At 44.6% G+C, this 27,578-nt stretch overlaps 12 protein-coding genes and 1 non-coding gene across 13 annotated transcripts; 10 read left to right on the top strand and 3 right to left on the bottom strand.

Moving 5' to 3' along the window:
• Nucleotides 1-3,126: 3,126 nt before the first annotated feature.
• Nucleotides 3,127-3,717, bottom strand: NAT4 (Nat4p; the record flags this gene model as incomplete). The annotated part of the gene is made up of 1 exon (XM_020209222.1): nucleotides 3,127-3,717. One exon carries the CDS (start codon nucleotides 3,715-3,717, stop codon nucleotides 3,127-3,129), a length of 591 nt encoding a protein of 196 aa, XP_020066857.1.
• Nucleotides 3,718-4,061: 344 nt separating this feature from the next.
• Nucleotides 4,062-5,183, top strand: CANTADRAFT_24563 (uncharacterized protein). Its single transcript, XM_020207154.1, has one exon. It carries the CDS (start codon nucleotides 4,124-4,126, stop codon nucleotides 4,694-4,696), a length of 573 nt encoding a protein of 190 aa, XP_020066856.1. The 5' UTR covers nucleotides 4,062-4,123; the 3' UTR covers nucleotides 4,697-5,183.
• Nucleotides 5,184-5,413: 230 nt separating this feature from the next.
• CANTADRAFT_8987 (uncharacterized protein) lies at nucleotides 5,414-8,357 on the top strand (the record flags this gene model as incomplete). Its single annotated transcript, XM_020211619.1, has 2 exons — nucleotides 5,414-6,032; nucleotides 6,540-8,357. The coding sequence occupies exons 1-2, from the start codon at nucleotides 5,700-5,702 to the stop codon at nucleotides 8,355-8,357; spliced, it is 2,151 nt and encodes a 716-aa protein (XP_020066855.1). The 5' UTR covers nucleotides 5,414-5,699.
• A 229-nt stretch (nucleotides 8,358-8,586) lies between these two features.
• On the top strand, nucleotides 8,587-8,668 carry CANTADRAFT_t40. The gene has a single exon. It is a non-coding gene; the product is annotated as a tRNA-Ser (tRNA).
• Nucleotides 8,669-8,781: 113 nt separating this feature from the next.
• On the bottom strand, nucleotides 8,782-11,581 carry OPT6 (Opt6p). The gene has a single exon (XM_020207153.1). The coding sequence runs from the start codon at nucleotides 11,531-11,533 to the stop codon at nucleotides 8,846-8,848; it is 2,688 nt and encodes an 895-aa protein (XP_020066854.1). The 5' UTR covers nucleotides 11,534-11,581; the 3' UTR covers nucleotides 8,782-8,845.
• Nucleotides 11,582-12,731: 1,150 nt separating this feature from the next.
• Nucleotides 12,732-13,667, top strand: CANTADRAFT_119296 (uncharacterized protein). The gene has a single exon (XM_020206211.1). It carries the CDS (start codon nucleotides 12,916-12,918, stop codon nucleotides 13,267-13,269), a length of 354 nt encoding a protein of 117 aa, XP_020066853.1. The 5' UTR covers nucleotides 12,732-12,915; the 3' UTR covers nucleotides 13,270-13,667.
• ILV6 (acetolactate synthase regulatory subunit) lies at nucleotides 13,668-15,066 on the top strand. The gene has a single exon (XM_020206212.1). The coding sequence runs from the start codon at nucleotides 14,066-14,068 to the stop codon at nucleotides 14,978-14,980; it is 915 nt and encodes a 304-aa protein (XP_020066852.1). The 5' UTR covers nucleotides 13,668-14,065; the 3' UTR covers nucleotides 14,981-15,066.
• Nucleotides 15,067-15,195: 129 nt separating this feature from the next.
• ZCF27 (Zcf27p) lies at nucleotides 15,196-18,168 on the top strand (the record flags this gene model as incomplete). The annotated part of the gene is made up of 1 exon (XM_020208741.1): nucleotides 15,196-18,168. One exon carries the CDS (start codon nucleotides 15,196-15,198, stop codon nucleotides 18,166-18,168), a length of 2,973 nt encoding a protein of 990 aa, XP_020066851.1.
• Nucleotides 18,169-18,657: 489 nt separating this feature from the next.
• Nucleotides 18,658-19,069, top strand: HAP3 (Hap3p; the record flags this gene model as incomplete). Its single annotated transcript, XM_020211368.1, has 2 exons — nucleotides 18,658-18,748; nucleotides 18,795-19,069. 2 exons carry the CDS (start codon nucleotides 18,658-18,660, stop codon nucleotides 19,067-19,069), a joined length of 366 nt encoding a protein of 121 aa, XP_020066850.1.
• A 1,654-nt stretch (nucleotides 19,070-20,723) lies between these two features.
• Nucleotides 20,724-22,472, top strand: BEM1 (phosphatidylinositol-3-phosphate-binding protein; the record flags this gene model as incomplete). The annotated part of the gene is made up of 1 exon (XM_020209147.1): nucleotides 20,724-22,472. The coding sequence occupies one exon, from the start codon at nucleotides 20,724-20,726 to the stop codon at nucleotides 22,470-22,472; it is 1,749 nt and encodes a 582-aa protein (XP_020066849.1).
• Nucleotides 22,473-22,695: 223 nt separating this feature from the next.
• Nucleotides 22,696-24,687, top strand: CANTADRAFT_19338 (uncharacterized protein; the record flags this gene model as incomplete). Its single annotated transcript, XM_020206440.1, has 1 exon — nucleotides 22,696-24,687. The coding sequence occupies one exon, from the start codon at nucleotides 22,696-22,698 to the stop codon at nucleotides 24,685-24,687; it is 1,992 nt and encodes a 663-aa protein (XP_020066848.1).
• A 131-nt stretch (nucleotides 24,688-24,818) lies between these two features.
• CANTADRAFT_119130 (uncharacterized protein) lies at nucleotides 24,819-25,695 on the top strand. Its single transcript, XM_020206210.1, has one exon. The coding sequence runs from the start codon at nucleotides 24,950-24,952 to the stop codon at nucleotides 25,613-25,615; it is 666 nt and encodes a 221-aa protein (XP_020066847.1). The 5' UTR covers nucleotides 24,819-24,949; the 3' UTR covers nucleotides 25,616-25,695.
• Nucleotides 25,696-25,775: 80 nt separating this feature from the next.
• PWP1 (rRNA-processing protein) lies at nucleotides 25,776-27,467 on the bottom strand (the record flags this gene model as incomplete). Its single annotated transcript, XM_020209087.1, has 1 exon — nucleotides 25,776-27,467. The coding sequence occupies one exon, from the start codon at nucleotides 27,465-27,467 to the stop codon at nucleotides 25,776-25,778; it is 1,692 nt and encodes a 563-aa protein (XP_020066846.1).
• Nucleotides 27,468-27,578: the final 111 nt, after the last annotated feature.

Below are 27,578 nucleotides of genomic sequence, written 5' to 3'. Positions count from 1 at the left end.
CGCTGGTAATGTTCAAAGCGTGATCAGTGATTTAAATGCTGTTCAAGCGGAAGGTGATTATGCTAATGCTCATTGGCGAGAAATTATCTCCTCTATTCTCATTGGTGAATCAGTCCATTCTTCGCAGTTCCTTGTGGAGTTCGGAAACTTTTTGAAGAGCCGTTTGAATTCAAGTTCTGCTGAAATTTGTTTTGCATTATCTGGTCTTTCGTTAACTCATGGACCTCAAGCGAATGGTGTCACCTTTTCAATGATTGGCTCAGACATGCATACTGAAGTCTATGAGTACATTTTGAGCTTGAACCCTACCTCAATTATCCCACCTACAGGTTATGCTCATCTCTTGCCATTGAAGCTTAGACATGCTTCGATTTTGGCTGACTACGGATACTTCAATGAGGCCCAAAGGTATTTGGATAGTATTAACAATTCCATCAAGACTCTGGGCAGCAAATCTCCATTTGTGAACCAAAAAATGATTCAGGAGTTACATAACTTATATGTGAGGATTACTGAGTCGAATTCTAATGAGCTGGGCTGGTTTAGTGGAAAAATCAGTAAGGTTAATCTTGATAAAGTTTGGGGACAACTTGACAAGTTCATCGGTGGAGAAGAGCCTAAACCAAAGTCTGGCGAAAATGGTGTGTTCAGCAAATTTAGCCCTTCGGTATCTAGAAATGCTTCAACCTTGGACTTTACTGCTCTTAGCCATGGACACAACTTAACTGCTACTGCTCCTGTTCATTCAGCATATGGGGCTTCCAACTCTGCCAATTTACCAGTCTCTGATTTGTCGGTGTTGAGTGCCAGTGGTGCTGCACAAGCAAGAGCAGATGCTAGAAGCTCGGCTGTTCATCCACCGCCATTGATGTCATTGAATTCTACTAGTACCATCCCCAAGTATGCCCCTGTGCAATCTGTTCAAGCTAGACCACATGCATCCCCATCGCCAATGCCGGCTGACAGATCATTTGATTTTCCAAGCACTGCTAAGTATGCACCTTCCAATGCTTCATCGCTGAATCTTGCTTTGGACAGTAATGAAGGTCCATTAGTGCCACCTAAGAAAGCAGCATCTAAATATGCGCCAATAGCAAACAATTCAAACAACACAGGTTATAGTTATGCTAATCCTGCTGCACAATTGTCTTCATCATCTGTTAACTCGCCGGCTCCTCCAACAACATCATCTTTTGGCAATGTTCTGAATTTTGCTAAGCGGCCCTCGGTTGCTAGTGTGATGACGACTGAGAGTTTTGTCAATCCCGATGCTTTGCGTGTCCATAATCACTCTCCTTCTGCACACAGTGATATTAGTATGGACTTTCCCCTGGAATTTAAATCGAGCCCTAGAAAGCCGTTCAATGACTTTGGTAATGAATCGGCAGTTCATTCGCCAGAATTGAAACAACATGAGCAAGTCCCACAGCCTAATTTCACCAAGTCGCCAGAACTTGAGAGCAAGCCGCTCAGTAATGAAACTGTTCTCCAGACAGATGACACCCCAGTTGTTAAGAATACTGATGCAAGCGAGCCTGCCATTGAAGAGTCAACGTCTGCACCACCACCTCCTCCACCTCCTATCATTTCTCGGAAGTCGACAGCTACTAGAGTGAATCCTTACGCACCAGGCGGCACTGTTTCCAAGGCATCTTCAAGAAAGAACAGATATGGTCCTCCAGCAGGTAGTACTATCAATAAGTACGTGGTTCCTGAAAATTTAAGCAAGGAAGCTGTTGATGTAACTCCTCAAACCAAAGATATAGATATGTTTAGCATTGGTGGATATTCAGGTCTTACTTCTGTTGCCGACCCTGTGAAGGCCGATACTGAAGAAAAGAATCAGGTTTTGAATTCAACTTCTGACAATGTTCAATTAGAGTCATCAACTCCAGCTCCAGTCCATGCCCAAATCAATCAGAGCATCCCTCCAGCAATTGAAGAATCTGATGAATCTAAAAATGGCATTGAGGATCAGGGGCAATCCATTAAGCTCCCTCAATCTGCTTCAAATTTCACACCTTCTCCACCAAAAATGAAGAAGCATATCCCTCATCTTGATGACAGTTTTGAGATTGGTGATGTATCGAGTTCGTCGGACTTGAACATCACCAAGCCAACTCAATTATTTGGGGGAATGGCACCACCACAACTGTTTTCTCCAAACCCAAGGGAATCAATGATCAACCCCTATCAAGAAAAGAATACTTCGATGGGTGGCTTCAGTGAATTTCCCATTCCTGGTTCGCCGGACTCTACAACCCGGGCTAACTCTGTTGTTGGAGGTCCAACAGGGTTGTTCAGCTCAAGACTTTCTCAGTCGCATCAATCAGCTTTGTATCAACAGTATGAAGTTGAAGATGATACTGTGAGAGATTATGTTCCGGTGGTTGAAGAAGAAGATGAAGATGATGATGCAGAATCGAGCAAGGAGAAGAAAGAAAAGGAGGAACAAGAACGGAAAGCTAGGATCGCAGCAGACAAGGCGAGACAGAAGACAATTGATGCTAACAAGAAGGCATCCAATCCAAGTAGATTTCTTGGTTGGCTTGGACGGAACGATGGAAAGCCTAAACCTATCAGGGCCAAGTTGGGAGAAAAGGTGAATCCCTTCTACTACGATGAAAAGCACAAGAGATGGTTGGATAGAACTAAGCCAATTGAAGAACAATTGAAAGCTGCTGCCCCTCCACCACCTCCCACGATGAAAAAGAAGCCAACGGCTCCTAATGCCCCTGGCACAACACCAACTCCACCGGGTCCACCAGGTGGTTCAAACGCACCAAGTACTACTCCACCAAGCTTGGCCAACTCTACTCCTAGTGTGCCAGGAAGTAGTACTCCATCAGGAGCTCCGCCTGCTGGTGCACCACCTCCTAGTGCGCCTGGTAAAAACCTCGCCACTGCTGGATTGGACGACCTTTTGTCTCTCAGTGGTAGCTCTGTGGGAGCCAGAGCAAAGGGTAAAAGAAATGCCCGTCGTGGGTATGTCAATGTCATGGACCAGAAATGATCGAATGATCGAACTGGCAAAAATCATTTTACAAAACGTAATTAAGAATCACGTTAGGTGCTCCTGATTCAGATTAGTACAACGATGATTGTTTTTAGTTTCTATATTGCATTCTATACATATAACCATTTTAACAAGTAGTAATCCGGTTTCACGATTTTTCCCGACCGCAACTTACGATCCCTAGGCGAATCCAGGGTGTATTGGTATCCCATTCGGATGTACCATTCGAAGGCACGGACGTTATCAGAAAACACCGTCAATCCCGTTCCCTCAATGTCTTGAAGATGGGGGTGTTCGCATTGGTGCAAGATGGGGATGAGGGCATGGAAACTGGTCAAGAGATGGGTTCCGATGCTTTGGTTGTGCACCTCGGGATTGACGTGGATCTCGTAGAGGTATAGCACTATCATGTCGTCGTTTTCGCAGACCTTGAACAGGACGAATCCCAAGAGTCCCTTGGCACTGGTGTACCACACGTAGACCAAACCCGGCTCCAACATCTCCTCTTGCTTGTCCTCCATCCAGTTGGGTCCATGGTGGGCCACGTAGAAGTCGTTGAGGTTTAATCGGAGTAAGCCAAGGAACAATGCGATGTCAACTGTCCGCAACTGCTCCACTGGGGCCCAGTTGAGTTTGGCTTCCTCCAACGGCTTGAACGCAGCAGGCACTTGTTCGCTGATGGTGCGCGCTAGCGACTGCATTAGCGACACGTCGTCTTCGTCGATCATTTGCTGGTAGATAGTGCTGGTGGGTATAGGATGTGTGATAACATCACACACATGCGATAACGAAAAGTTCGTACTCACTCCGTGGAGAGATTCGTCGTGTAATAAGCATCACTGTGCCGCCTACTACAAGCACCACTCCTGCTTCTGCTACAAGCCATTGCTACGTTTGCTACTCCATTGGCCATCCATCAACGTGAGCCCGCGCCGCCAGCTTCTAGTGATGGATTTCGGACTCCAGTCCTGCCCCGAACTCCACGTCTCACCCATCACACGACCGCGTTACGCGTATTTTTATCATCTACCAGTTAGCATGGTATTGGTAACCCCCAGAGAATACCAGATCGAAGCCCACGAGTTCCCGGTAGATACGTTCCACGTCATGTCAGTCCCCAGCTCGCCCATAGGCCCGTCGTCGGAGCCGCTGTTCCATGCCCCGAATGTGTTGGATGACATGCACCGCAAGCAGCAAGAACGCTCCAGCAAGCACACGCTTCCATGGTCTTCATCGCCAATCCGAAGAGACGAGCCCACGATCCACAGCGCCTCGCTCTCGTCGCCACGAAGTCGCAGCTACCACCACCATTCGTCCCCCAGCCGCAACGGCCATACCAGTGCAGGCAATATGCGCAACAAGCACAACAAGGTCAGACAGTTCAGAAACCAGCACAGGCAAGAGAAATTGGAGGGAAGGCGACACATCCTCCATGACGCGCAGGTGTACTCGGAGTTCTCGCAGTCCCAGTTGCGGCAGTTCGAGGAGGTGGAACTGCACCTCGATTTGGACCAGCTAATCGAGGAGGAGCGCCAGGCCGAGGCTGAGTACGAAGAGGAGCAGGAGGACTACGAGGCGTATATACGACAATATGAGAACGATCTCGAGGACTTCGAGCTCCAGGAAGAGTTGGAAATGGCAGAGTTGATCTCCCGAATGGACATTGGAGACAAGAGCTAGAGTGGATGAGCCACCGGTCTAGCTGCGGCTGGCCCGCAAGTGGAGCATTCTATCCAGCTGTGTGCGCTTCAGTAGTCTCTGCCAGAAACTAATGTCCCAATGAAGGAAACACTAGGGGAGAGTGCTACGCAGAGGGAAGACCCACAAATCCCGTCCCAGCGAGTCCTTTTTCGCTCGAGAGCTATTAACCAGCTTGGCCTCCTACCTCGATAGCACTTCTTCCAGCTTCTGGGCCGTGAGTGCTTGAAATCCTGCTGACCTAATTGTTCTTGTTACATCCAGACCGTTTGAGAGTGATCGTAGGCGATGCTATGCACGTCAAGGATCTAGTGTTCTGAAAACCGATTTACTGCTTTGAAACCTCACTGCTGGAGGGGCAGAGGAATAGCAAATAATCCATATATCGAGGTGGCCCATCCATTAATAATACAGATATCAAAACTCTAGGTAATTTATATAACCCATAATAGAAAGCATTTCCTAAGTACAGTCCTTGGAAGAAATCTCCGTTAGCATGAACATAAATATTACAAAATAATCCAAGCTAATCGGCTTGGGAATAATGTTAACATCGCTGATCTCCACTTGTAGCTGTCGCTATTGTCGTGTTCCCCAGCCACCAGGTGGCTTGCCCAGGAAAATGAAACGCACGTGACAAAGCGCGGCTGGTGAGTTCTATGCCTGGAACAGGACCCCATTAGCATCAGCAGGACCTGAAGCAGCACCCCTTCTACGGCCCTGTCAGTGGTGTGGGAGCCACCACCAACCCTCCACGCGGGTTCAGAACGCTCCACCGGACCCCATCACGAGCCTTGTATTTAGTAGTGCACAGGGTTGATCCCATGTATGCATGCCATTTAGTTTCAGCCTGAAACTAGCCATCGCGCAACCGCCAGTTTCATCATTTCTTTCTTCATCGTTGGATAGAACCGGTTTCAGCACAACGGTTTTCGTCGTAAGACTTGCCTCCTCGTCAGCTCGCTAAATTCACTCCCCGTCCACCATGTCTGAAAAGCCTCAACTCACCTTGGACCATCCGGAAGAGTCGGCCCCTACCTATAAACAACACGCCAAGAGTGCCGAATACAACGATGACACTATTTCCAACGAACCAAAGCCCAACCCCGGCATGAGCCTCCATCCCAACAGAGACTCCTCCTCCAGCGACGAGGGCTCCAGCTACATGGACATGGCCTCTGGGTACGACCAGAACCTGAACGAGTGCACCGAGTTCTGTATTGAGCTTTCCACCTGTTTTGGATTGTTGGAGACCTGTTGTCCCGCCAATGGTGAGGGTTGCTTGACCACCTCCGCCGTGTTCTGTGGTAACATTTTGGTTGGTTGTTGCAGCAAGTGCAAGTGATCAGCCACACACTTCGAAGTCACGAAGCCGGGAACGTCATTACAGACACATCTGTCAAGTCAAAGACATACAAAGTACACATATACAAACATACAGCTAGACACATGTCAAAAATAATATAAAAAGTTTAGTCCCTGTAGGTCGATCCAACTAGTAGTAACCGTTGTGGTGCCAGGTATGGCCCTACGCTGACTACTATTTTAAAACAGTATTGAACGTTTCGACAGTTTCGTTTACACTGCTAACTCCTACCATCAGTCTATGTTTGGTCCACAGTTTTCATGGGACCCCCTTGGAACCACACAAGCCACCAACGCCAGAAGCACCACTTTTTCGCATTTTTCGTTGTTTCTGCAGAGTCGATCGGGCCCTCCTGCAGGCTTTTGCTCCCAACCGCGCATGCCTCTCTGATACACCCTGCGAATTTGCAATTTGCGACCACTCGATCTGGCGCTAATCCATACCATTGACATGGACGAGTCCGACTTGGAGTTTCCTCTTGCTGGAGAAAACGCTGAAGCGAGTGGCCCTACTTCCACGGTAAGCTTGCCAGCAGTCCATCTTATGCTTGGTCTGAAGTATTTGCCGCTTGCCCCAGAGAAGTTGGCTAAGGCGAGCTCTGTGGACTGCCTTCAGGAACCTAAGGAAAAGCTGAATGCCGAAACTCTGTGTTTCAAAACTTTGGTTACCCCTGTTGCTCCCCACACGCTGCGTGTAGCCACGGAACAGTCTCAGAATGCCCTTCATACTCGCATCACAGCTGCCTCCAGTGAGCACTCGAATGGACCCGTGAACCAGAGAAGCACGCTTCCGGGCGAAGAATTGCCATCTGGGATTCCTCTAACCTCCAAATACACGGTTTGTCACAACCTTGCAGGAGCTAGATTGGCTGAGCCCGTCCTCACTGAGCCCGTGCAAGCCAAAGCACTGGTAGGGACAGATCCAACTCCATCTGGAGCCAATTCAGCTATTTTCAAGCACTCATCCAATTCCAAAAATGTCCTAGCTAAACCAGAAGAGCGAGTTACAGAAGCTGATTCAATGAAGTTGTATTCAAGCAACGAAAGTATTGACTCCGCTGCTCTCGTTAGCACAGCGGGCCAGTTCCAGCCCTCAATGAGTAATGAAAGTGAAGACTTGAACCCTAGTACCATTGGCCAAAGATCAAGGATGAAATACAAGATACCTACAATTTTCCTTACCATTATGTTGGTTTTGATGTTAGCTTGTTTTATTCCTAGCATAGTGATACTTTCACTAGGTACTAGAAAATCAGTTATCAATTATTTTGCTAGAAACAGAGACCAGTCCAGCTTCTTGCAAGACTTAGTAAGCCTATACTCAAACGAATCTACATATTCCAGGCCTAGTCAAGTCAATGATAGCAACGTTTCCTGGTCACTACTCTCAATGAATGATACACTAGGGGATTTGTTAAGCGAGCCACAGCTCGATTTATTCTATGGGCTTGCTTACTCCCCGAGAAATGCAATGGAGCCCAACTGTGGACTAACACGAGAAGAAACTTTATTGGATATCGCTAAGATCTCACGAGTCACCACCAGGGTGAGAAATTACGGAATGCAATGCAATCAAACTGAGTTTATTCTTGATGCAATTCAAACCTTGAATTTGAACATGACGCTAGCAATGGGTGTCTGGATTGGAAGTAATTGGACAGTAAACAACTTACAGTTACTGATGATGAATAAGTTATTAAAAAGGTATCCTGAAAAGATGTTTGAAAGTGTTTTCATTGGGAATGAGGTACTCTTTAGAGAGGATATACTGAGTAATGAATTAATTCTTACCATAAACACGACAAGGAAATATTTGCATTCATTGGGGTACACAATTCCAGTTGGAACGTCTGATCTTGGCTCCTTGATAAGTGCTGATTTGATACAAGCTTGCGATATTATAGGGGCCAATATTCATCCATTTTTTGGTGGCGGTCATGTTGATAATGCAGTTGATTGGGCTCTCAACTTTTTGAAGTATCAATTAGAACCAATGAATCTCGGAAATACCAAGATTGCAATAACTGAAGTTGGTTGGCCTACTTCAGGCGGTAATCACCAATCAGCAGTTGCAAATTTAGATAACTTTAGGCGTTTCGTAGGAGATTTTATTTGCAAATCCAAAAATATTCAAAATCCCTATTATTTTTTCGAAGCTTTCGATGAACCATGGAAGAAAATATTCTATGAACAAAGCAACAAATGGGAGACTGAATGGGGTATTTTTCATACATCGAGGAAGAACAAGATTGATTGGTCTACTTTAGAAAAATGTTAATGATCATTACGAATCGTTTTTGTTGAAAAAACTGAAAAATCAAAAGATTGCGAAAAATTATTAAAAATTTTTAGAAATAGATTTTTCATTGAAAAAAATTGCTAAAAGAATATGACTATACAATTTGGCTTTTAAATTAATGGATATGTTATGGGATAGAGGTTCTAAAGAAAAAAGAAAAAAAATAATTATATAATGTGTTGATAGAATTTCAAATTCTGCAGAAAATGGCAACTTGTCCGAGTGGTTAAGGAGAAAGATTAGAAATCTTTTGGGCTTTGCCCGCGCAGGTTCGAATCCTGCAGTTGTCGTCATTTTTTCGATCTTTCACATTAGGGCTGGGATTCAGATCGAAAGTTACTGTATGACTATTCAGTTACCAAGTAGGTCGTTATTTCACAAATCTCAATTGATGAGTAGAATAATTCTTTCGTCATTTGTAATCTATACAATTTAATACAACGAATCTACGCTGCGGCTGAATTATTTCATGGAAACTGACCTTTCCTTAACCCAATGTAACCATCCGGAGCATCTTTAGCTTTGAGCCATGTTCCCAGTGCACCCTCATATCCCATATCAATAATTGTATTTCCCCACCAGTCTATCTTGTGCTGATGGTATTGGACAGTGAAGAAGATGACCAATGCACTGAATGCAACACCTGCAGAAAGACCACTGGTCAAGATATAGTTATACTTTTCCCACCATAAAATATAATTCTTCTTGACATAATACATGAAGAAGTATGAGAAATACAACCCAACTGTAAAGTACAGAATGTTGTATGGAGCATAGAACAAAAAGCCTCCGAGAATGATAGTTGGTTGGAAATAACGGGTGAGTTTTGGGGGACCATTCTTTTTGAACCAAGCACATGGAATTACCAAAAGTGCACCTAATAGGAAGCACCACTTCAATACGGGATATAATCCACTGAATACTTTAGCAGGTCCAATTTCTCCGTACTGGATACTGGAGAAGAAAAACGTGTTGGCCCCAGGACACTTGAGTTTATCTTTTTGATGTGAATCACAAATGTCAGGAACATTCTCTAGTTGCCAATTTGCAATGGCCAAGGCAACAACCACGCTTATCATCGTTGAAAATAACTGGCCCTTGAAAATGGCCTTCGGTGGAATCTTTGAATAATGGGCAAGTTTTTGATCGGTGATGTAGTTACTTGCTTGACTATCAATATTATATCCGTATCCTTTCAAAGTAATCAAAGCAATTCCAGAATTCGGTATAGCATACCCAACTATCAATTCTACCAACACATTAAGTCCAAAAGAATATCCAGTCACAGAAGCAATGGATGTGATAGGGATCAAAAAAATGAAGTTAATCAAAATGGTGAAGAAGACTCCCCAAATTGGTGTTTCTGTTGGATAGAACAGTACACAAATTACCGCAAATAATGTACTAGTAAGCAATATCAGAAGAAACCACCAATCAGGCACATCTTCATACTTTGACATCATCTTACAGTGTGGATCCTCCGAATATCTTCCATAGGTGCTGTGCTTTTCCAGGGCTGGCTTGAAGGAGTCTGTAATACTAGTCCAGATATTCACGAAACTTGTTTTCATGGAATCCCATTCTGTAGCGAAATTATACAATATAGCAAATGGATATAATGCAAAGTAAGCCCCATAGAGAACCAAATTAGCTGCACTGAAATAAGGTGGCCCCACCTCCAAATACTTCTTATTGTCAAACGCATTATTCTCATCCAAAATTTCATGAACCTTGTAGATTTCTCCTTTATTATTGAACAATTTGTTGGAATTAATAGGAAAATAAGCCGTCCATTTGTTATTTGAATAGTAAACTATCAATATGACAAAGAATCCCATAACCATGCCGACGTATTGATTAACATAGGTATAAAATGGGATGGTAAGACAACTACTTGTATCAATTACATTCCAATCGAATGTTGGTAAAGGATTGAGTCCTAATCCACTTTGGGAGCCAGTGATATTATTGAGATGAATCAGGTCAGGATTGAACCAGGTTGGCCAGTTGAATGTGGAAAGAGCTTTGAAGAAGAATGAAGGGATCCAATTGTAAATGAAACTTCCAATGAACACCAAATAGAAGAAGGAGTACCTTGATATTTTCCAGCCATATATGGAGTTATTTGAAGTATCTTCTTTCATTAACGCCCGGTTCAAAGCAATGGTTGGTAAAGTTGTTGGCCACAATGCCTTACTTGGATATATACAGACCTTTTTCATGAGTAAGGCAAAACCAAAACCCAAAAATTGAGTGGATACCATCAACAAGATTTGATATGTCAATGTCACCCATTTCAACCCATAAAATCTGTCTAATTTCATGACGAAAATATTATAGACCAGATAAGGTGTTCCCGCTGAACACAGATAGATAATTGTACTCAACATCATTTCTTTATACGTCCATGGACCAGGATTGAGGTCGAATGAGTAGCCCCAAAATTCAATGATTTTTTCTGGAACATATTTTTCCCATATTTTACCACTGGGTAAGAGTAGAATTTGAATAGTATGTGCTCCTAAGAAAATGGAAGGCATTCTGTGCACAAAGAAATTGTTGACGATTGAACCTATGAATGTCCAGGCAAATCCAATGGTATATGCTCTGATTGTATCAACTGGAGTATGTGGATCATCGTAGGGGTCTGTAATTGACCTTACTTCAGGGTACGGGGAATGGAAATGAATCAAAGCTGCCTCAAGACGGACCTGAAGGTTCCAGTCCACGATATTGAGATATGTTCTATTCTTTATATGTTCTTCTGACTGAACTTCTGGAATCTTTTCATGGACTTTCGCTTCCAAATCACTGGGAATCAATTTGACAAGTTGTTCTATGAGTCTGTAGTCTTCCAGCAAGAAATTCACGTCACCTCTATGCTCTACCAATGCCTCTCTAAGGATGGTTATGGCATCTTTGATATTCAATTGGTCAATCCTATCTAGCATGTATTCGGCTTGGCGAGTGATAAACACATCATCTATTGGTCTTGCCGAGTTGTAATCGTCGTCACTTATGAGTCCAATTCTCAATAAAATTAACCTGACTTGAGACTCGCTCAAATTTCTATCTTCGTACCCTTGTGAAGTGGATGGAGTTCCATCGTTGGAAAGGGTTGAAAGTTCAATATAGCCCTCACTTTCTCGTACCATGCCTGATCTATAGACCTATGTATCGTTGTTCCCATATTTGATTCCAAGTTTATATACAGGAAGTGCATATGTTTTACCCGAAGTGGGTGCAAATGTGGGGGAGATAATGGATGAGGGCAGTAGAATCGGGCAAGCGATTTGAGGAAGTCTAGTTAGTGGAAGCTGTTCAAGCAGAATACTACAATAATATAATGGGTAATACTGATAAAAATTGTGAACTAATTTTTCCACGAGCGTATGAAGATTCTGGGAAAACAATAAATAAGAATTCAGGAACAATAATCGGCTCGCTAAGGCAACGGTTTAATGATTACAAGACTGAGTTGATTCAATAAAGCTCTCCATGAAGTCTAGAAGTCGCATTTAAAAAAAATTATCATTCCGGAAAAGCATTCTGTCACTACCAAACTAGTATTTGTTTGAAGAACCAGGGCTGGCTCACTATTCGTAATCTTGTGCTTATTTGATTGATCATGAATGATCCATTAAACTGAAAGAGTCATTCTAGATGAATTTCAGAAGGTTTCTTGAGCTATAGATGGAGGAAATAAATCTATAGTTACTCGAGTTTGGATATACTTGGGCAAGAAACTCGAGTTATCACAAATAAAGAGCTAAAACAAATGAAGGAATCTACTTATGATTAAATATGTTTGAGCAAGTGACAAATCAACGGATTAGTTATCTTTTGACAATTCTACTTCATTAGCAAGTCGAGAGCAAACCGGGATCCAGTAGGAAAGAACAGCTTATCAATCTCGTCCACCTTCACCCGCCTTCCACTTCACAACAGATTCTGCTGAAAGAACTATCCCAAGGTTTTCTTATTTAAAAGAGTTTAAAGATTCTATCCTATGACCACAACAAACGATAGAATGTCAAATTTTGCCTTCGTACTTAGATTTACTGTTAGTAGGCAACTACGCCTCATTTTTGCTTGTAAGATCAGATTCTCAACAATGCAACCCTTTACGCCCTCCGACAGATTGGGCAGCTTCGCACTCCAATTGTAAGACTCATCAACGGTTCGGCCGACATTCTTTGGGCCGAAATCGAACACTAGTCGGAGTCATTGCATTGTAACTTCTTACCCAGACGGAGGTATCTTGAGTAGAATCTTGTGAATCATTCGGTGATAAAGCTCGGTCAACGACTCCCACCTCCTATTTGGGCATGGCCTACGAGGTGACACACCGAAATTTAAAATAAGATACTTGCTTACGGAATAATTTTAGGTAACATGAGGCACGGCTCAACCTAGCGAATTCCGCTTTTAGCTGGTAAGAGGGGGTGGCAACAGGTTCTCCTTTAATCTGGCAACAGGTGGACTATAAATATAGATCTAGATTGCCTCGCTACTTGTTTTGTTTTCATCCAACAATATGAGACTTTCAACTTCCTTAATAACTGCCTTGGGCTTTTCAGCCATGGCACAAGCCATTACAGACCAACAACAACTCTTTAAAATAGATTTAATGCCGCCTGCTGATTCGAACCCAAATGCTGTTGGAAGACCCCAAATTTCGGAAGCCGATAGTCAACCATTTACTACCATTAGGGCGAAGACGACTACCAGTACTGGTGACTCGTTTCTGCACACGTTCTCTTCATTTTATTCTTCCCTTCCAAATGTTGACCCTAGTTCTACTTCGAAGGGGGAAAATGGTGGCCAACTCTTAAAACCAGTACCTGCAGTGGTGGCGTTGATTTCGTTTGCAAATGTGATTTTGCTATAGTTCTGGTAGAGTCAACAAAAAACGATTTATTCATCATTACAGAATATAAATATGACATTATAAATAAACGTATGATCCTTACTTGAACAGTATTCATTCTTTGAAAGCTGATAACACAGCGAAGTGGTTGTGAAAGCCAAGAATTTCGATTTATTGTAGAGTCTCACGAAGAAACAAACTGCTAATCATATATTAGCCCAACATTCCATTATATGCACTGCTTTGATACTAGCTTGAAGAGGAGACCGTCTGAGGGAGGGTATACAGTCAATCGCTCTCGTTACAATCATGCATTACTATAAAAACTATTAAGTCATCTTGAGGGAGGGAAAAACGGAAAAGTTTCCTATGAGAGATTCTATTTTTAAGAAGCTTAGTTTTTTTTAAATCTAGCTCAAAGATCCGCGTAACTTCCCTCCACAGGTAAGGTAACTGCGCCTCTAACATCGAAGTACAGTGGGTCCTATTGTGTACATTAATCTGTTCATCACCAGGCCAGCACTGTACGGTATACAAAGTCCAGCCAGGGCTCACAAAGCGCTACATAATACTATAGGCCAGCATGGGGCATCGAGAGGCAAGACGTGTTATGGGACGTACCCCAATATCTGGGCAGCCAATCTAAGCCATTTCCATTCGTCTGATTACACATGGCCTGAACCGGCCCGTGTTCCTTAGGACCGTAAATGTCGGCGAGTCGCACAATGTCGTATCACGATGAATCATCAACTTGGGCGACCATTGAAATTTCCAGCTTACCCCAAGTTTACTTCTAAACAACCACACATATATCACCATGTTGAGAAGTGCTGGCTTAGCACGCGCTGTCCAAAGTGCTGCCCCAAGACAGGCCATCAGAACCAAGGTCTCCAGCTCCACCTCCGCTTTGGCTTATAAGCACTTGCACCGTAACCAAAAGAGACCTCCATTGCCCACGTTGGAAACCCCCAACTGGTCAGCCGACGCTGCTGTTTCCTCCATCTTATACGAGACACCAGTCCCATCCAAGGCGCCCAGAAAGCAACACGTGTTGAACTGTTTGGTCCAAAACGAGCCGGGTGTGTTGAGTTCGGTTTCCGGTACCTTGGCAGCCAGAGGGTTCAACATCGACTCTTTGGTGGTTTGCAACACCGAGGTCAAGGACTTGTCGCGTATGACTATTGTGTTGAAGGGCCAGGACGCCGTGATCGAGCAGGCCAGAAGACAGATTGAGGACTTGGTGCCTGTGTACGCCGTGTTGGACTACACCAACGCCGAGATCATCAAGAGAGAGTTGTTGTTGGCTCGTGTTTCGTTGTTGGGCCCTGAGTACTTCCAGGAGTTGATCCACACCCACAAGTTGCACACCGACGACGGAGCCTCCATTCCCGACTTGGAAGCCCACGAGTCTGCGTACCACCCCAACAACTTGGCCCCCTCAGAAGCGTTGAGACAGAAGCATGTTCATTTGGACCACATATCCACCATCACTGAGAAGTTTGGCGGCAAGATTGTCGATATTTCCGACAGAAATGTCATCATCGAGTTGAGTGCCAAGCCCTCGAGAATCTCGTCCTACATCCAGTTGTTGCAGCCCTTCGGTATTTTGGAGATTGCTCGTTCCGGTATGATGGCCTTGCCTAGAACCCCCTTGAACAACTTCTTGGAGGAGGACGAGGACGCCCTCGACGCAGCCGATATTGTCGATGCCTCCCAATTGCCTCCAGGTTAATGCGTGCGCACAACTCCGGCCTCACTGTATAGATTATTATGCACCACAAAATCTCGCCCACTGTGTAGAACCCCTCTTAGTAGCGCACTAGCGTTTTTGGAAACAAGCCGCATGAATTGTTGCCTAGATCTCTCGCACAATAGTAACCGTGATGATATTCTGCAGACCTCAACCTACAAAAATTTTCCCACCACCACCACTACCTCCACACTAACATGGACCAGAAGGGCGAGCAACCCGACCACAGCCATGGCCTGAACAGCTCGTCGACGGGCTCCAACACCTCGGCTCCTCCTGGCCAGTACGTGTATGGTGTCAATTACTATGGCCCCAATATTCCTCCAGGCGCCCAGTACTACGGCTTCGACCCCCATTCCGACCAGCGCCCAGCACAGCCACCAGTGATGGTCCACCAGGGCCAGTTGGGCCAGCCACCCACCCACCGTATGCTCCAGACTCCAATACCGCCAGCTGGTCCTCCCATGGGAGCTATGCCTGAGTACCCACCAGCACACGGCATTCCCGCCCAGCCGCCATCGTTCCAGAGAGTCCAGCCGCCGGTGGTGGTGGACCAGCAGTTCACCCCCCGCAAGCCTGCCCCCCCAGCTGCTCGTGGCGTGACGAACCAGCCTCGAAAACGTGCATTGACTGCTTGCGACACTTGTCGGGTCAGAAAGATCAAATGTGACAATGGCCGTCCACGGTGCGGCTCGTGTGTCAAGACAGGCAACTTGAACTGCCATTTCAGGACCGACGATCAGAAGGACTCGGCCTCGCCCGATACTTCCTCGGTCGATATCCTCAACAAGCTTAACGTGCTTTTGAAGGACGTTCAGGAAATCAAGCGAGCCCAGGGCCTCGACGAGGGCGACGCTGTAGCCGAAAACGACGTGAAACGCAGGAAAAAAGATGAACACCACTATCACTTCGATAACTGCGTGTGGGACATGTCATTGACCTCGATTTTGCGGTGGGGCTACTTTAGAAAATGCCTAAATGAACTGGAGTCCAACGTGAACAAAGTTATAGGGAAGTTGGTGAACTCATACAAAAATCCCAATGCACTTCCCTCGGCGAATGAATCGTTTGAGAGAAAATTGGAAATCGCAAGTGCTCTCGAGGACCTCTTAAACAATTACTTCTCCAACTTCATTAATTCCTTTTTCATCAACTGCCACACTAAAGTTCCGGTTTTGGACGTCTTGGATTTAATCGAGTCAATTGAAATCTACAAGATCTTGAAGAAGTACGACCCAAAATTGACATTCATTACTATACTTGATTCATACACTGCAAATGGGAATGCCGATGAACTTCCTCAAATGTATCACGAAGCCCTAAAAGCGGCAAACATTGAAAATACCACATATCGTCAGGAAGCATACAAGTCTTTGTGCAAGTCAGTACCCATCGTCATCATGGCCTGTGCTTTGGGTGCAATAGCGACACCCATCCAGTTGGATAACTTATCAAAATTTCCAAGCTCCACTGAAGAAAGGAAGAGCTTCGATATAGGTTCAATTTCAGATGCCCATACTCCAAATCAAATACCCAAGAATCTTCCTCAAACAAGAATTGGAATTGCGAATTCTTTAGTAAGTTTCGCAAACATGATTACTTCAGCATATCCATTTACGACAAAGTCAAGTTCAATACGTGAGGTAGTTTTCAAGTTACTATTGAGTCAGTTCTACTTGTATTGCTTGTCCCCATTACCTGCGTACCGCGCCATTTCTTCTGCATGTCAGAGTATGATGTACTACTTGGAGAGCAAGAAAAACAGAGATCCCTACTCAGTTGCCCATCATGAAATTAAGGAAAGTAAGAAGGAAATAGTCGATAGATTGTTTTGGACATGTTTGAAATTGGAATGTGAATTGAGAGTCGAACTATCACCGTATGTTCCTATTTCTGGAATAACTCAAGTTATTCCACCTTCTCCATTTCCTAAAATTGCAGATCCGGTAACTGTTGAAATGCGCTCTGACCATAGTGAAGCATCCCAATTATTAGCCAACAAATATTATGATGAGCATTCTTGGTATTACTTTTTAACTGAGATAGCTGTCAGAAAGGTTGATAACAAGATGTTTGACGAATTGCATTCACTTGAGTCTGTGTTACAAAAAACATGGGATCAAGAATCTTTTTATGATGATTCAATTTGGGTTAGTTTTATCAAATATTTGAACCAGTACAATGGTATCATTAATTCATTGAGTCCAAGCATAAGAAACTTTGTTTTACAAGAGATTGATGTTGATCAGATTTATAAGAGGATGAAGAAAAGGAAAGAAAGTAAAGTAAGAAGTCCATCACCTACTGACTTTGATATTTTGGATAATTTGGATGATTTTTTGGTTGATGATGACTTGTTGTTGAGGGCACAATCAGAGTCCATCATGTACATAAAGACTAGAATCATAAGTTCAAAGCTTTTACTTTTCCGTCCTATCATTTATCTTATTTTGGAGGATCGTATATCGTTCATGGAATTGTTGGGTGCAGCAATGGCAGTTATGAAATCTAACCCTCCTCAAAGTTCAGTGTCATTTGGGTCACTTGACGGATCTGGAACAGTGATTTACTCGAGCACAAGTCACAGTGATTCCAACGCCAGTGATATAGATGGGGGCCTTGACTTCTACAATTTATTGCATGCCCCATATCACTACCAGAAACAACATCCGGACGAAGATTTTACGGAAGACATCGAGTACCAAACTCAGGACACCGACTATGACGATACACAATCTATTGCCCAAAATGAGTTTAAACTTAAAAACCCACCATTAACAAAATCTAGAATTCTTAGAATTTTTGTACAGCATCTCATATCCATCCCCAAATTATTGATACCAAAGATTGGTGCGCATAGACATCCTGGTCTGTGGTACTACTTACGAAATCAATTTGTTGGTAATGTGTATCAATTTATGTTATACATGAAAATTCAGGAAATGGTTAGAGGTGCCATGTTGGACCCAAATTTCCAACATTTCATTAGTTTATCATCGGAGGTTTCAAGTATCAACGATATTGGTGCCATGATCGAAATGCTTATGCCAAAACAAGGGATGATTGCCATGTTTGAACATTCACTAATGTTATTTTCCTACTGGAAGGAGGAGAGCAAAGACTGTGAGATTTATTATGACTACATCAAGAAATGCCTTTCTAAATTATGATCAAAATTACTACATGACAAATAATATGCTATGCCTCACCAAGTTCTACGACAGCAATCAGAGAACTTTTGTACCCGACACATTAAAGTATATTGGTACTCCAAAAAACTAGATTGTAATTAGATTCAACAACAGACATTCAAGGAGTACCTTTCCGGGACCGGTCGAAAAGAGGTCGACATTTTTAGTATATGTACAACAATATAGGACACACGACAACATCAAGTCTTCTACAACAGATGGACTACGTTTTCTGCTACACGTAACAATGCCAAATAGCCAGGTCTGCAACACAGCGTTGCTACCTGACATTATATGAAGGTATGCTCAGCCGTTGCAGCTCTGCACCTCATTTGGGTTACGCATTCGAGGCTGAAAATAGCCGGATCTGATAACTCGAGGCATAATCTCCGATGTCGCAAATACAGAAGAACTGGCCAAAACAATTATTATCCAAACCCATCATTCTTGTAGATAGACCCCCAGACCATGAGTATCCACAAGAATTTGGCAGACAGCGGCTGGCACAATTGTGACTATGAAATCAAGGAGCAAGACCGGTTTTTACCTATTGCAAATGGTGAGTGAGACTTTCTTGGGCCCCAGACAGGTATACTAACACCCAGTTGGACGAGTGATGAAAAAGGCACTTCCAGAATACGCAAAGCTCTCCCGAGAGTCCAAGGAATGTATCCAGGAGTGCGTGAGCGAGTTCATCTCCTTCATCACCAGTCAGGCTGTTGACAAGTGCAAATTAGAGAAGCGCAAGACCCTCAATGGTGAGGATATTTTATGGGCCATGTATACGCTAGGATTTGAGAACTATGCCGAGACGTTGAAGATCTACTTGGCAAAGTACAGAGAAGTATGTATGACTTTAGGGTGCACAAATCTATACTAACTTTCAGTTTGAGCAGTTGGAAGCAGAGAGAAAGCCCCCCAAGAGGAAGAACTATAAATCCAAATTGGGGCGAGACGAATATGAAGGGAACACCTACAGTGAAAGCGAGGAGAGTGGAGGGTCGGGATACTCACGGTCGCCTGAGGAAGGGGAGGAGGAAAAGGAGGATGAGTTTGAGCGATTACGAGACTATGCCTTCCATGAAGACAAGAGGTTTCTCGGAACGGTAGACGAAATAGAGGGAATAGATATGGAGTTTGTGATGCCCGAGCAGCGCTGAACCACACAGGGTGCACAAGCAGCCTCGTGTGATGAAACTTTCGAGCATTATGAATAGTCCACTCATTAACTACTGCCTGGTCGAACAGGGCCAAACGCGAGAATAAGGGCAGCCAAAGTGGTCAAAGACTCAAGTGATTAGGCATGGGACCACGAAGCTGGTAGAGAAGCTGGTCGAGAAGCTGGTCGAGAAGCTGGTCGAGAAGCTGGTCGAGAAACTGGCAAAGCAACTGACAAAGCAACTGGCAAAGCAACTGCAGAACAAACTGGTCGAAGAAGCAACTGACACATTTACTGACACTTTGCTGACACATTAGTGCCACCTGACAGTACTGCAGACCAAATCTGCCCCTCGTAGATATCGCTGCCCCAAAAGGCATCCTGGTATTACATCACCACTAGCTGATATTTTTCAGATCATAGCAGGCACAATTTCAGGCCGTTGGCACAAAATAACCAAAAAATACGACTGTCAGGCTTATTGTGTAGAGCGCCGAGCGCCGAGGCTGAGAACGCACCCCTGGCCGGCCTTCCAAGCACTGGTTGACATCACCCATGCCCCTGCCCGCCAGGAAGTTTTTCCTAATTGAGCCCCAGCATCGATTTATTTCTGTAACGCGTCTAACGTGGGCGCATGAGCCCAGCACAATAGACTAAAGGAGGTGGATACGATCGAGGCGATGCGTCACCAACGTTAAACCTCCTAGATGTGCGGGCTCGGTGGTCTGGCCCGCGGTGGTCGCAGCCAGCACCGTTCCACCAGCCCTCAGTGTTTCCATGGAAAATGTGAGCATTGTGGAGGTGGCCACAGCTCCGCGCGTGCTGGGGCTGGGCCTTCCGGCTCGAGACTCCTATTTGGCGATTGACGGGGATGGTGGCTGAGGGGCACCGCGGGGAGTCTCAATATTACCTGGTGTAGAGTATGTGCATCGTATTTTAATAATTTGTACGATACCACTAGGAATACTCAGGCACGGTTGGTGAAAACCTCCACTGCAATACTCCGCTAAGTGGATGTATCACACCGACACCCACATCTTCCCGTAGCCAGGACGTAGGCGGAGCTGTCTCCCGGTGGCCGAAGTCCACCAGGCCCCAGCCATCCCTCCGAGCCCCTTCTGGTCTCCTTAGGTGAAAACTGACCGCGCGCACGCCTTTTCGTCTGGCCTCGAAGTGTGAATGGAAGCGTACTGCAATCCACCGTAACCCTGTTGGTCTGAGACACCGAGGACAATCGTATCACCCTATCGTTCGCCCAGACAGAATAGGCCGCCTCCACGCTCGCCACAACGCTACCACCCTCTCTTTCGTTGCTGCTGGCCGTATCACCACCGCCACCGCCCAAAGCCCTATTAGCTAATACGGGATAACCACAATGATCAAGTCGTTCAGAAGAAGCAAAAGACTGTCGAACTCGTCGGGGTCGCCCAAGCATTCCATATCCCGCGTGGGATCCTCACAGTCTAATCCGGGAATCGATCTCGATCCCGTTCTCCAGTCCCCCAAGAAAGTCATCAAGGCATTGTACGATTACGAACCCCAAGGCCCTGGCGAGTTGAAGTTCGCCAAGGGCGACTTCTTCCATGTGCTCACCGAGGACAATGACACCAACTCTTCCGACAACTCCAACGGCTGGTACGAAGCCACCAACCCCATGACCCATGCCAGAGGCATGGTTCCCATCAGCTACTTCGAGGTGTTCAACAGGTCCCGCCCTGCCACCCAAGACAACCAGCCCTCTGCACCCACAGCTACCACTTCCCACGGACACGCAAACAGAAACTCCAACCAGACTCTCTACGCCGTGACCTTATTCGAATTCAGAGCTGAACGTGAGGACGAATTGGATATTTCACCAGGAGAAAACTTGATCATATGCGCACACCACGACTACGAGTGGTTTATTGCCAAGCCTATCAACCGCTTGGGAGGCCCAGGCTTGGTCCCAGTCTCCTACGTCAAGATCGTGGACTTACTCAATCCCGGATCCAGCCAAAATTTGAATAATCCGCATACTCAAGATGAAATCGTAAGAGCCATAAATAACTTCAAGATTCCAACTGTGGAACAGTGGAAAGACCAGACAGCAAAATACCAGGCATCTACCATACCTCTTGGTTCTATCACGAATAACCAAACGCCACCGGTTTCATCAAACACCCAGTTTTTCGAGGGCAACTCCAATTCTAACCGTTCTTCGTTGAGCTCATCCAACACTACCATTTTGGAAGCAGGAGTGGACTCGTACCAATTGGATCACGGACGGTATCAATATTTGGTTATAGCCAGGTTGTCCAACGGAAAGATCAGATATTTGTACAGGTACTACCAGGATTTCTATGATTTGCAAGTAAGATTATTGGAATTATTCCCGTATGAGGCTGGCAAAATAGAAAACTCCAGAAGAATCATTCCATCAATACCAGGACCGTTGATCAACGTCAATGACAGTATTTCAAAGTTAAGAAGAGAGAAGTTGGACTACTATTTGAGAAATTTGATAGCATTGCCCCTTCACATATCTAGATCTGAAGAAGTATTAAAATTGTTTGAAGTCTTGGAGAATGGATTTGATAAGGAATTTTCGGATGATGGAGCTAACATCAAGCGCTCTTCCAAACCTATTAGCCAACAATCGAACTACCAACAAGACAGAATGTCCCAGTATTCTACTTTCCACAACCATCCTGCCAATGGACCAAGCAGAAACTCAAATACGCCAACATCCACAGAGTCCATTGGACGTTCCAGATCATCTTCTAGCAGCAACGTGCTCAACGGACCAACCGGGGGGGATTCCAAGCCATCCAAGGTCAAGGTGAAATTCTACTACCAAGATGACATTTTTGTCTTACTCCTTCCGTCCAACTTGAGATTGCAGGACTTGAAGACCAAATTACATAAACGGTTGAATTTGGAAGGGGACGAGCATGAAGCTCAACTGGGCAATCTGATCCAGTTGTTCTTGAAGAATGACTACGAAGACTTCATCAGTGAAAATGACATAGTTAACGACGATTTCAGCGAGATTCACCGGGACAAATTGAAAGAGTTCGAGGTGGATGACGACTCGAAATTCCATGAAGTGTTGTTTGAAAAGTGCAAGTTGGTCATTCTAGTTTAGTCCACCTTTAGTACGAACACGACATCTCCCGGGACTCACAGGACTCCAGAGACCTCAAATGCAACATGGCTTAGTTTGCGTAGCAGTGTCCCTAGTGTCTGGTTAGTGCCCAACCTGTATCTTACGACATTTTCTATAAGTCTTGTATTATAAACGATCTATTCCAAAAGTAGACTGCACCCTACAAAGATGCGCATAATAATCACACAGGACATCTCCTTAGATGACTCCTCCAGGTAATGGAACCTCTACTATGCTGGAAGGCTCGATATTCCTGAGACTCTACTGGAGGCTACGAGACAGTAGCTTTCTTACGTGGGGAAGGGGATCCGCAGACTCGCAGACGGACACTTCAAACCAGATCCACCAAATCTCAAAACACCCAGAATCCAATGTTATCCTGGGGGCTACAACAGCCAGCAAGAGGGATTCAGCCAGTCCAGCTCCCAAACTTCCACTGTCAACTGCCAAGCTTCGCTCGAACTCGGGCAGCCCCATAACTCATCGCACAGTCCCACAGAACTCTACTCTTGTTGTTCGATATCCTAGCCAAAAAGGCTCCTCGTTCACTCCAAGAAGGCCAAACAACGCATCCCCAGAGAAGAGTGCATTTGCATTAAAAATAGAAGAAATCGTCAAGAGAGAACAACTTGCAGCTTCGCTCAAAAGTTCCAAAGAAGCTGACAAACAGGCCCCTACAAAACATCGCAGTACCCCATTGGCATTGCACAACGGCCCAAGAGTGAAACCTGGTCCACGAGTTTCCGAGAAATTCCTTGGTGATGTTCTAAATCAACCAGTACCAGCTCCAAATGTGTCAAATATATCTCGGCCCCGTCAGGAGGTGATCTCATCGAGAAACGAGAGTGAACCACTTTATAAGAGGCCACCTCCCCAAGACTCTATGATAAGTGTACCAGATCCTAAGCGTTTCAAGCCGACAGAGATGGCTGTATCGACAGTTGGTAAAAACAAAATTGCAATGTCTAACATGGCCCTTAGAATTTACCCATCTCAATCCCCCGAAACTTCAGAAGACGACGAACCTGGTACGCATTCCCGTCCTGTTGGTTTGGACGAGTCTACTAATAGTAGCCCAGGTTCTGATGGAAGTGGAAATCCTTCTAATACCGTTTCCACAGAAATAGATCACCCCACAGGTGTTACAGGGAGTACTGAGTTGGCATCAACTCCAAAGCCAAAGGCCAGAAAGTATGTGGTTCCGAACATTGACACCTTCTATCCATCTGTTACATCAGGAGTTCAATCAAACCATATGGCAAAACTGCATAACGAAGAAACGGTTGTGAGCGAGACGGTGACGATCATGAAAGACTTCGTAAGCGAACCCGTTGAGTATGATGAAGAACCTATATCCAAGGTATCGAAGAAACGAGCTTCCAAAAAATACCGCTGGGTATCTGAGGCCAAGCAGTTCAGCAGCATGTCAAGTTCAAAGAAGGAAACTCCCGTGAAATCTAAAGTACTAGAGATCTCTCCGTCAAAAGAAGTGGAAATGCGTGGTACCCCTGGCAGAAAAGTACAGTCGCTTGAAAGACAGGAGGTTTCATTCGATAAGAGTCTTGGAGAAAGTACGAAGCAACCAACACCTTCTAAGGGGTCCATCAAACCCAAAGATGTGCCTACAATCCCAGGCAGATTGACTCGATCGAAAACCCAACAAGCAATTATTCAAGAGAGTAATCCTGTTTTTAACCTGAGTGAGGATCCCGTGGAAGACACAGTCAAACCGCCGAAATTTATTGAAGCGGTAGAAATAGCCAGTAGAATGGATATTCGCTCTATCATGAATGATAATATTGCTGTTCGAAATACTACAATTCTGGAAACCGAAGACAACGTCACACAAACCACACAGCCAATGGAGAGGGAAAGTGTGCAGAATGGTGGGGATGGCGAATCAACAGAGGTTAGAACCACAAAGAACCTTTCTAGGAAGAGGAAGAGCAACAAAAAACGCAAAAATGGGGAGAATAGAAAAAGTGGGAGATTGAAAAGATCTAGACGGACAATAGACCAGAAGCCTTCAGTGGTGGATCCTGCGGCTGAATCCGAGGTTCCCCAAGTTCTGGAAAACAAGGGTAAGGATAAGTTTGGCATTGACCCGAAGGATTACGATATATCGGATACTCTGACTGTCCCATCAGTCCACTCGTCCCCCGTAAGTACTCCTTCCAAGGCAAGAAAGCGGTGAAATGGGATTTTTCTATATAGGTGTGATGTTGAGCATACCCTCACTAAATAAGAATTTCAAGGTTCAAACCACATTTTCACTGTTCAAATGCACGTTGATGCTCTTTAATTGCTGATGAAGTATGATCGACTAATCCAGAGGATTTTTCGCAATTATCGGATTTTCGATCTGCAAAGATGTGTAAGCCGGCTGTGGTTACGTAAGCCAGCTTGTCTTATAAATACCCCTGATAGCCACACTTGAGCTAGGATCTGCAATTGAGATGATTTCCCCAAAGTATTACACCCACTACTACTACGCCTTCAAGCAATTGAGTGCCAAGTCCGCTGCTGACGCCCCCCATGTGATCAACTTGTACCTTGACTACACCTGTCCTTTCAGTGCCAAGTTGTTTGGAAAGTTGTACAACTCTGTGATCCCCAAACTTCATGAAAAACATCCCAACAAGTTCCAGTTCGTGTTTGTTAACGTGATCCAACCATGGCATCCAAATGCTACCCTTGCTTTTGAATTTGCATTGGTTGCAGCTGGATTGTTGGCTGAAAAGACCCCAGAAGAAGCCAACAAGACTTACTGGGCTCTTTCCTCCACTCTTTTCAAGAATGCACTTCAATTCCAAGACAGTTATAACGTTGACTTGAACAGAAACGAGATCTACGAACAACTCTATGAAATAGTTGCCAAGGAATTGGAGTTACCATTCTCCAAGAGTGAGATTTTGGATAAGTTGCAAATAAAGCCAAATAAGGTAGATGTAACCAACGCTGGTAATGGTGCCACTGCTGCTGGCAAATACTTCACCAAGTATTTGAGAGGTGTCGGAGTTCACGTAACCCCAACTGTCTCTGTTGATGGTATCGTCGACAACTCAGTTTCGAGTGGCAGTGAAATTGATGAATTGGTCAAGGTTTTCGAAGCACACTTATAAGTTCGTGAAAGTCCATCTTATGATCTAACGAAGAATAATCGAATCTACTGATTTTACCTATTTACACTTAAATTGTGTCAACTGTACATTTCTATAAATTGTAGACTTTCCTACACGCTAGCCTTGCTAGTTCAACTGCCGCTTTAAGCGGCTCATCAATCTACTCCTCATCATCTTCAATTTGATTGTCTTCACCATCGGAATCAGAATCATCCTCGAAGCCACCTGCTTCAACTGTCATGATAGATTCACCATGAGCACCGTTATACTTTCTGGCGATTCTAGAAGCACGGCCATTTTGCTTAGCTTGTGTTCTGGCATCGATTTGTAATTGCTTCAATTCTTCACGGAAAGAATTTCTGACAGATGAGTTTGAAAAGACATCCCACAACTTCAATGCTCCGCTAACACCACCAACAGTCAAGTTACCAGCAACTTCAATATCACCAGCAAATGAAGAACTGAGAACATTACCAACACCGAAGTCACGAGATAACACCATGGTTGGACCAGAAGAGTTATCAGTTGGGCATTTCCAGAGCTTAACAGTCTTCTCACCCATGGCACTAGTGATTAACATACCTGGAATATGAGAGTTAACATCCAATGATGAAATACCAGCATCGTGTGCATGTAAAGTCCAGAGCGGTTTGTCTGTGTTTCTAACATCGAAACAGTAAATGTTACCATTGTCAGTACCAGCATAGAAAATCTCTGGAACTGAAGGATGGCCCCAACGGACATTTTCGACTTCTTCACCTTGGCCTACCTTGAAGTTTCTAGTCATTTGGGATTCATCTGAAATTCTCACATCAGTGACGGCAGCAGTACCATCGTAACCACCAGTTAACAAGATGGAAGGCTCACTGGAATGCCAATGTGAAGAAGAGACGGTCTTGTTATTGTGCACATTAATCAATGATCTGACGGCAGTGCCTGTGTTAAGATCCCACAATTTTATAGTGTGGTCAGCAGAAGTTGATGCAAGAACGGATCTGTGTACCTTGTTGTGGGCTATGGATAAAACAGCATCGGTATGATGGGTGGTGACATGTCCTTTGTTCTTCTTCTTCTTCTTGTTCTTCTTCTTTAAGCTGGGCAACGAGTTTTGTTGTGGTTCTCCGAGAATCATGTCTGGGAATGCTTTGTCAACACAGTCAAGGTTCCATATTTCGATTTGAGGATCAAAAGTACCAACAGCGGCGAAGTTACCAATGTTCAACTCATCTGGGTTAGCCTGTCCTGGTTTGTAATTTATCCACTCGACGGTCAATGGGAATGCAGGTAACATGATATCGTGATGCACGTATAAAGTGGACTCTCTGACCAATCCCTTGGCAACATCGGCATCAAGCTTGTCTTCCTCTTCTTCTTCGGCGCCGTCTGGGGCACCAGCACCGTCGTCGTAAACGTATATGTCCAAGTAGGACACTTCATCTTCAGTTCTGGTGGCCAAGACAAGGTTGTCAGTTGGGTAAATTTGAGATTCTTGCTTTTCTTCTTGGATGTCCACTTCTGTAGGTAACGTCAAGTATGGGTCGCTTCCATCGGTTTCTTGGTGGAATTTGGCATCACTGTTGGACAATCCTGGAAACATGGTCACTTCCTCACCATCCTCATTGACATCATTGTCGTAGTTTTCCAAGTCGTACTCTTTCAAGTCATCATCAACTTCAATTTGGTCTTTAAGTGGGTTTTCAGATTGTTCTTCTTCCTCTTCATCTTCTGGAGCATCGTTTAATTCGAGCTTGGCCATGGCGTTGATTCTTTCCATTTCTTCGTCATTAAGTTCATACTTCTCAGGGAACTCTGAGGCATAGCCTCTTGGAACCCATGTACTGGAGGAGATCATTGTCGAGAAGAGTGGGTTGTATGAGATGGGATGGTTTTTCAAAAAATTTATAAAGTGCAATGAGACACCTTGGTCCCAACCTGCAAAATTCGATGCCCATCTCCTACATAT

Source organism: Suhomyces tanzawaensis (assembly GCF_001661415.1).
Source record: "Suhomyces tanzawaensis NRRL Y-17324 unplaced genomic scaffold CANTAscaffold_1, whole genome shotgun sequence".
In the NCBI taxonomy this organism is placed as follows: domain Eukaryota; kingdom Fungi; phylum Ascomycota; class Pichiomycetes; order Serinales; family Debaryomycetaceae; genus Suhomyces; species Suhomyces tanzawaensis.
Note: the sequence above shows the minus strand (reverse complement) of the source record. Positions and strands in the feature narration are given on the sequence as shown.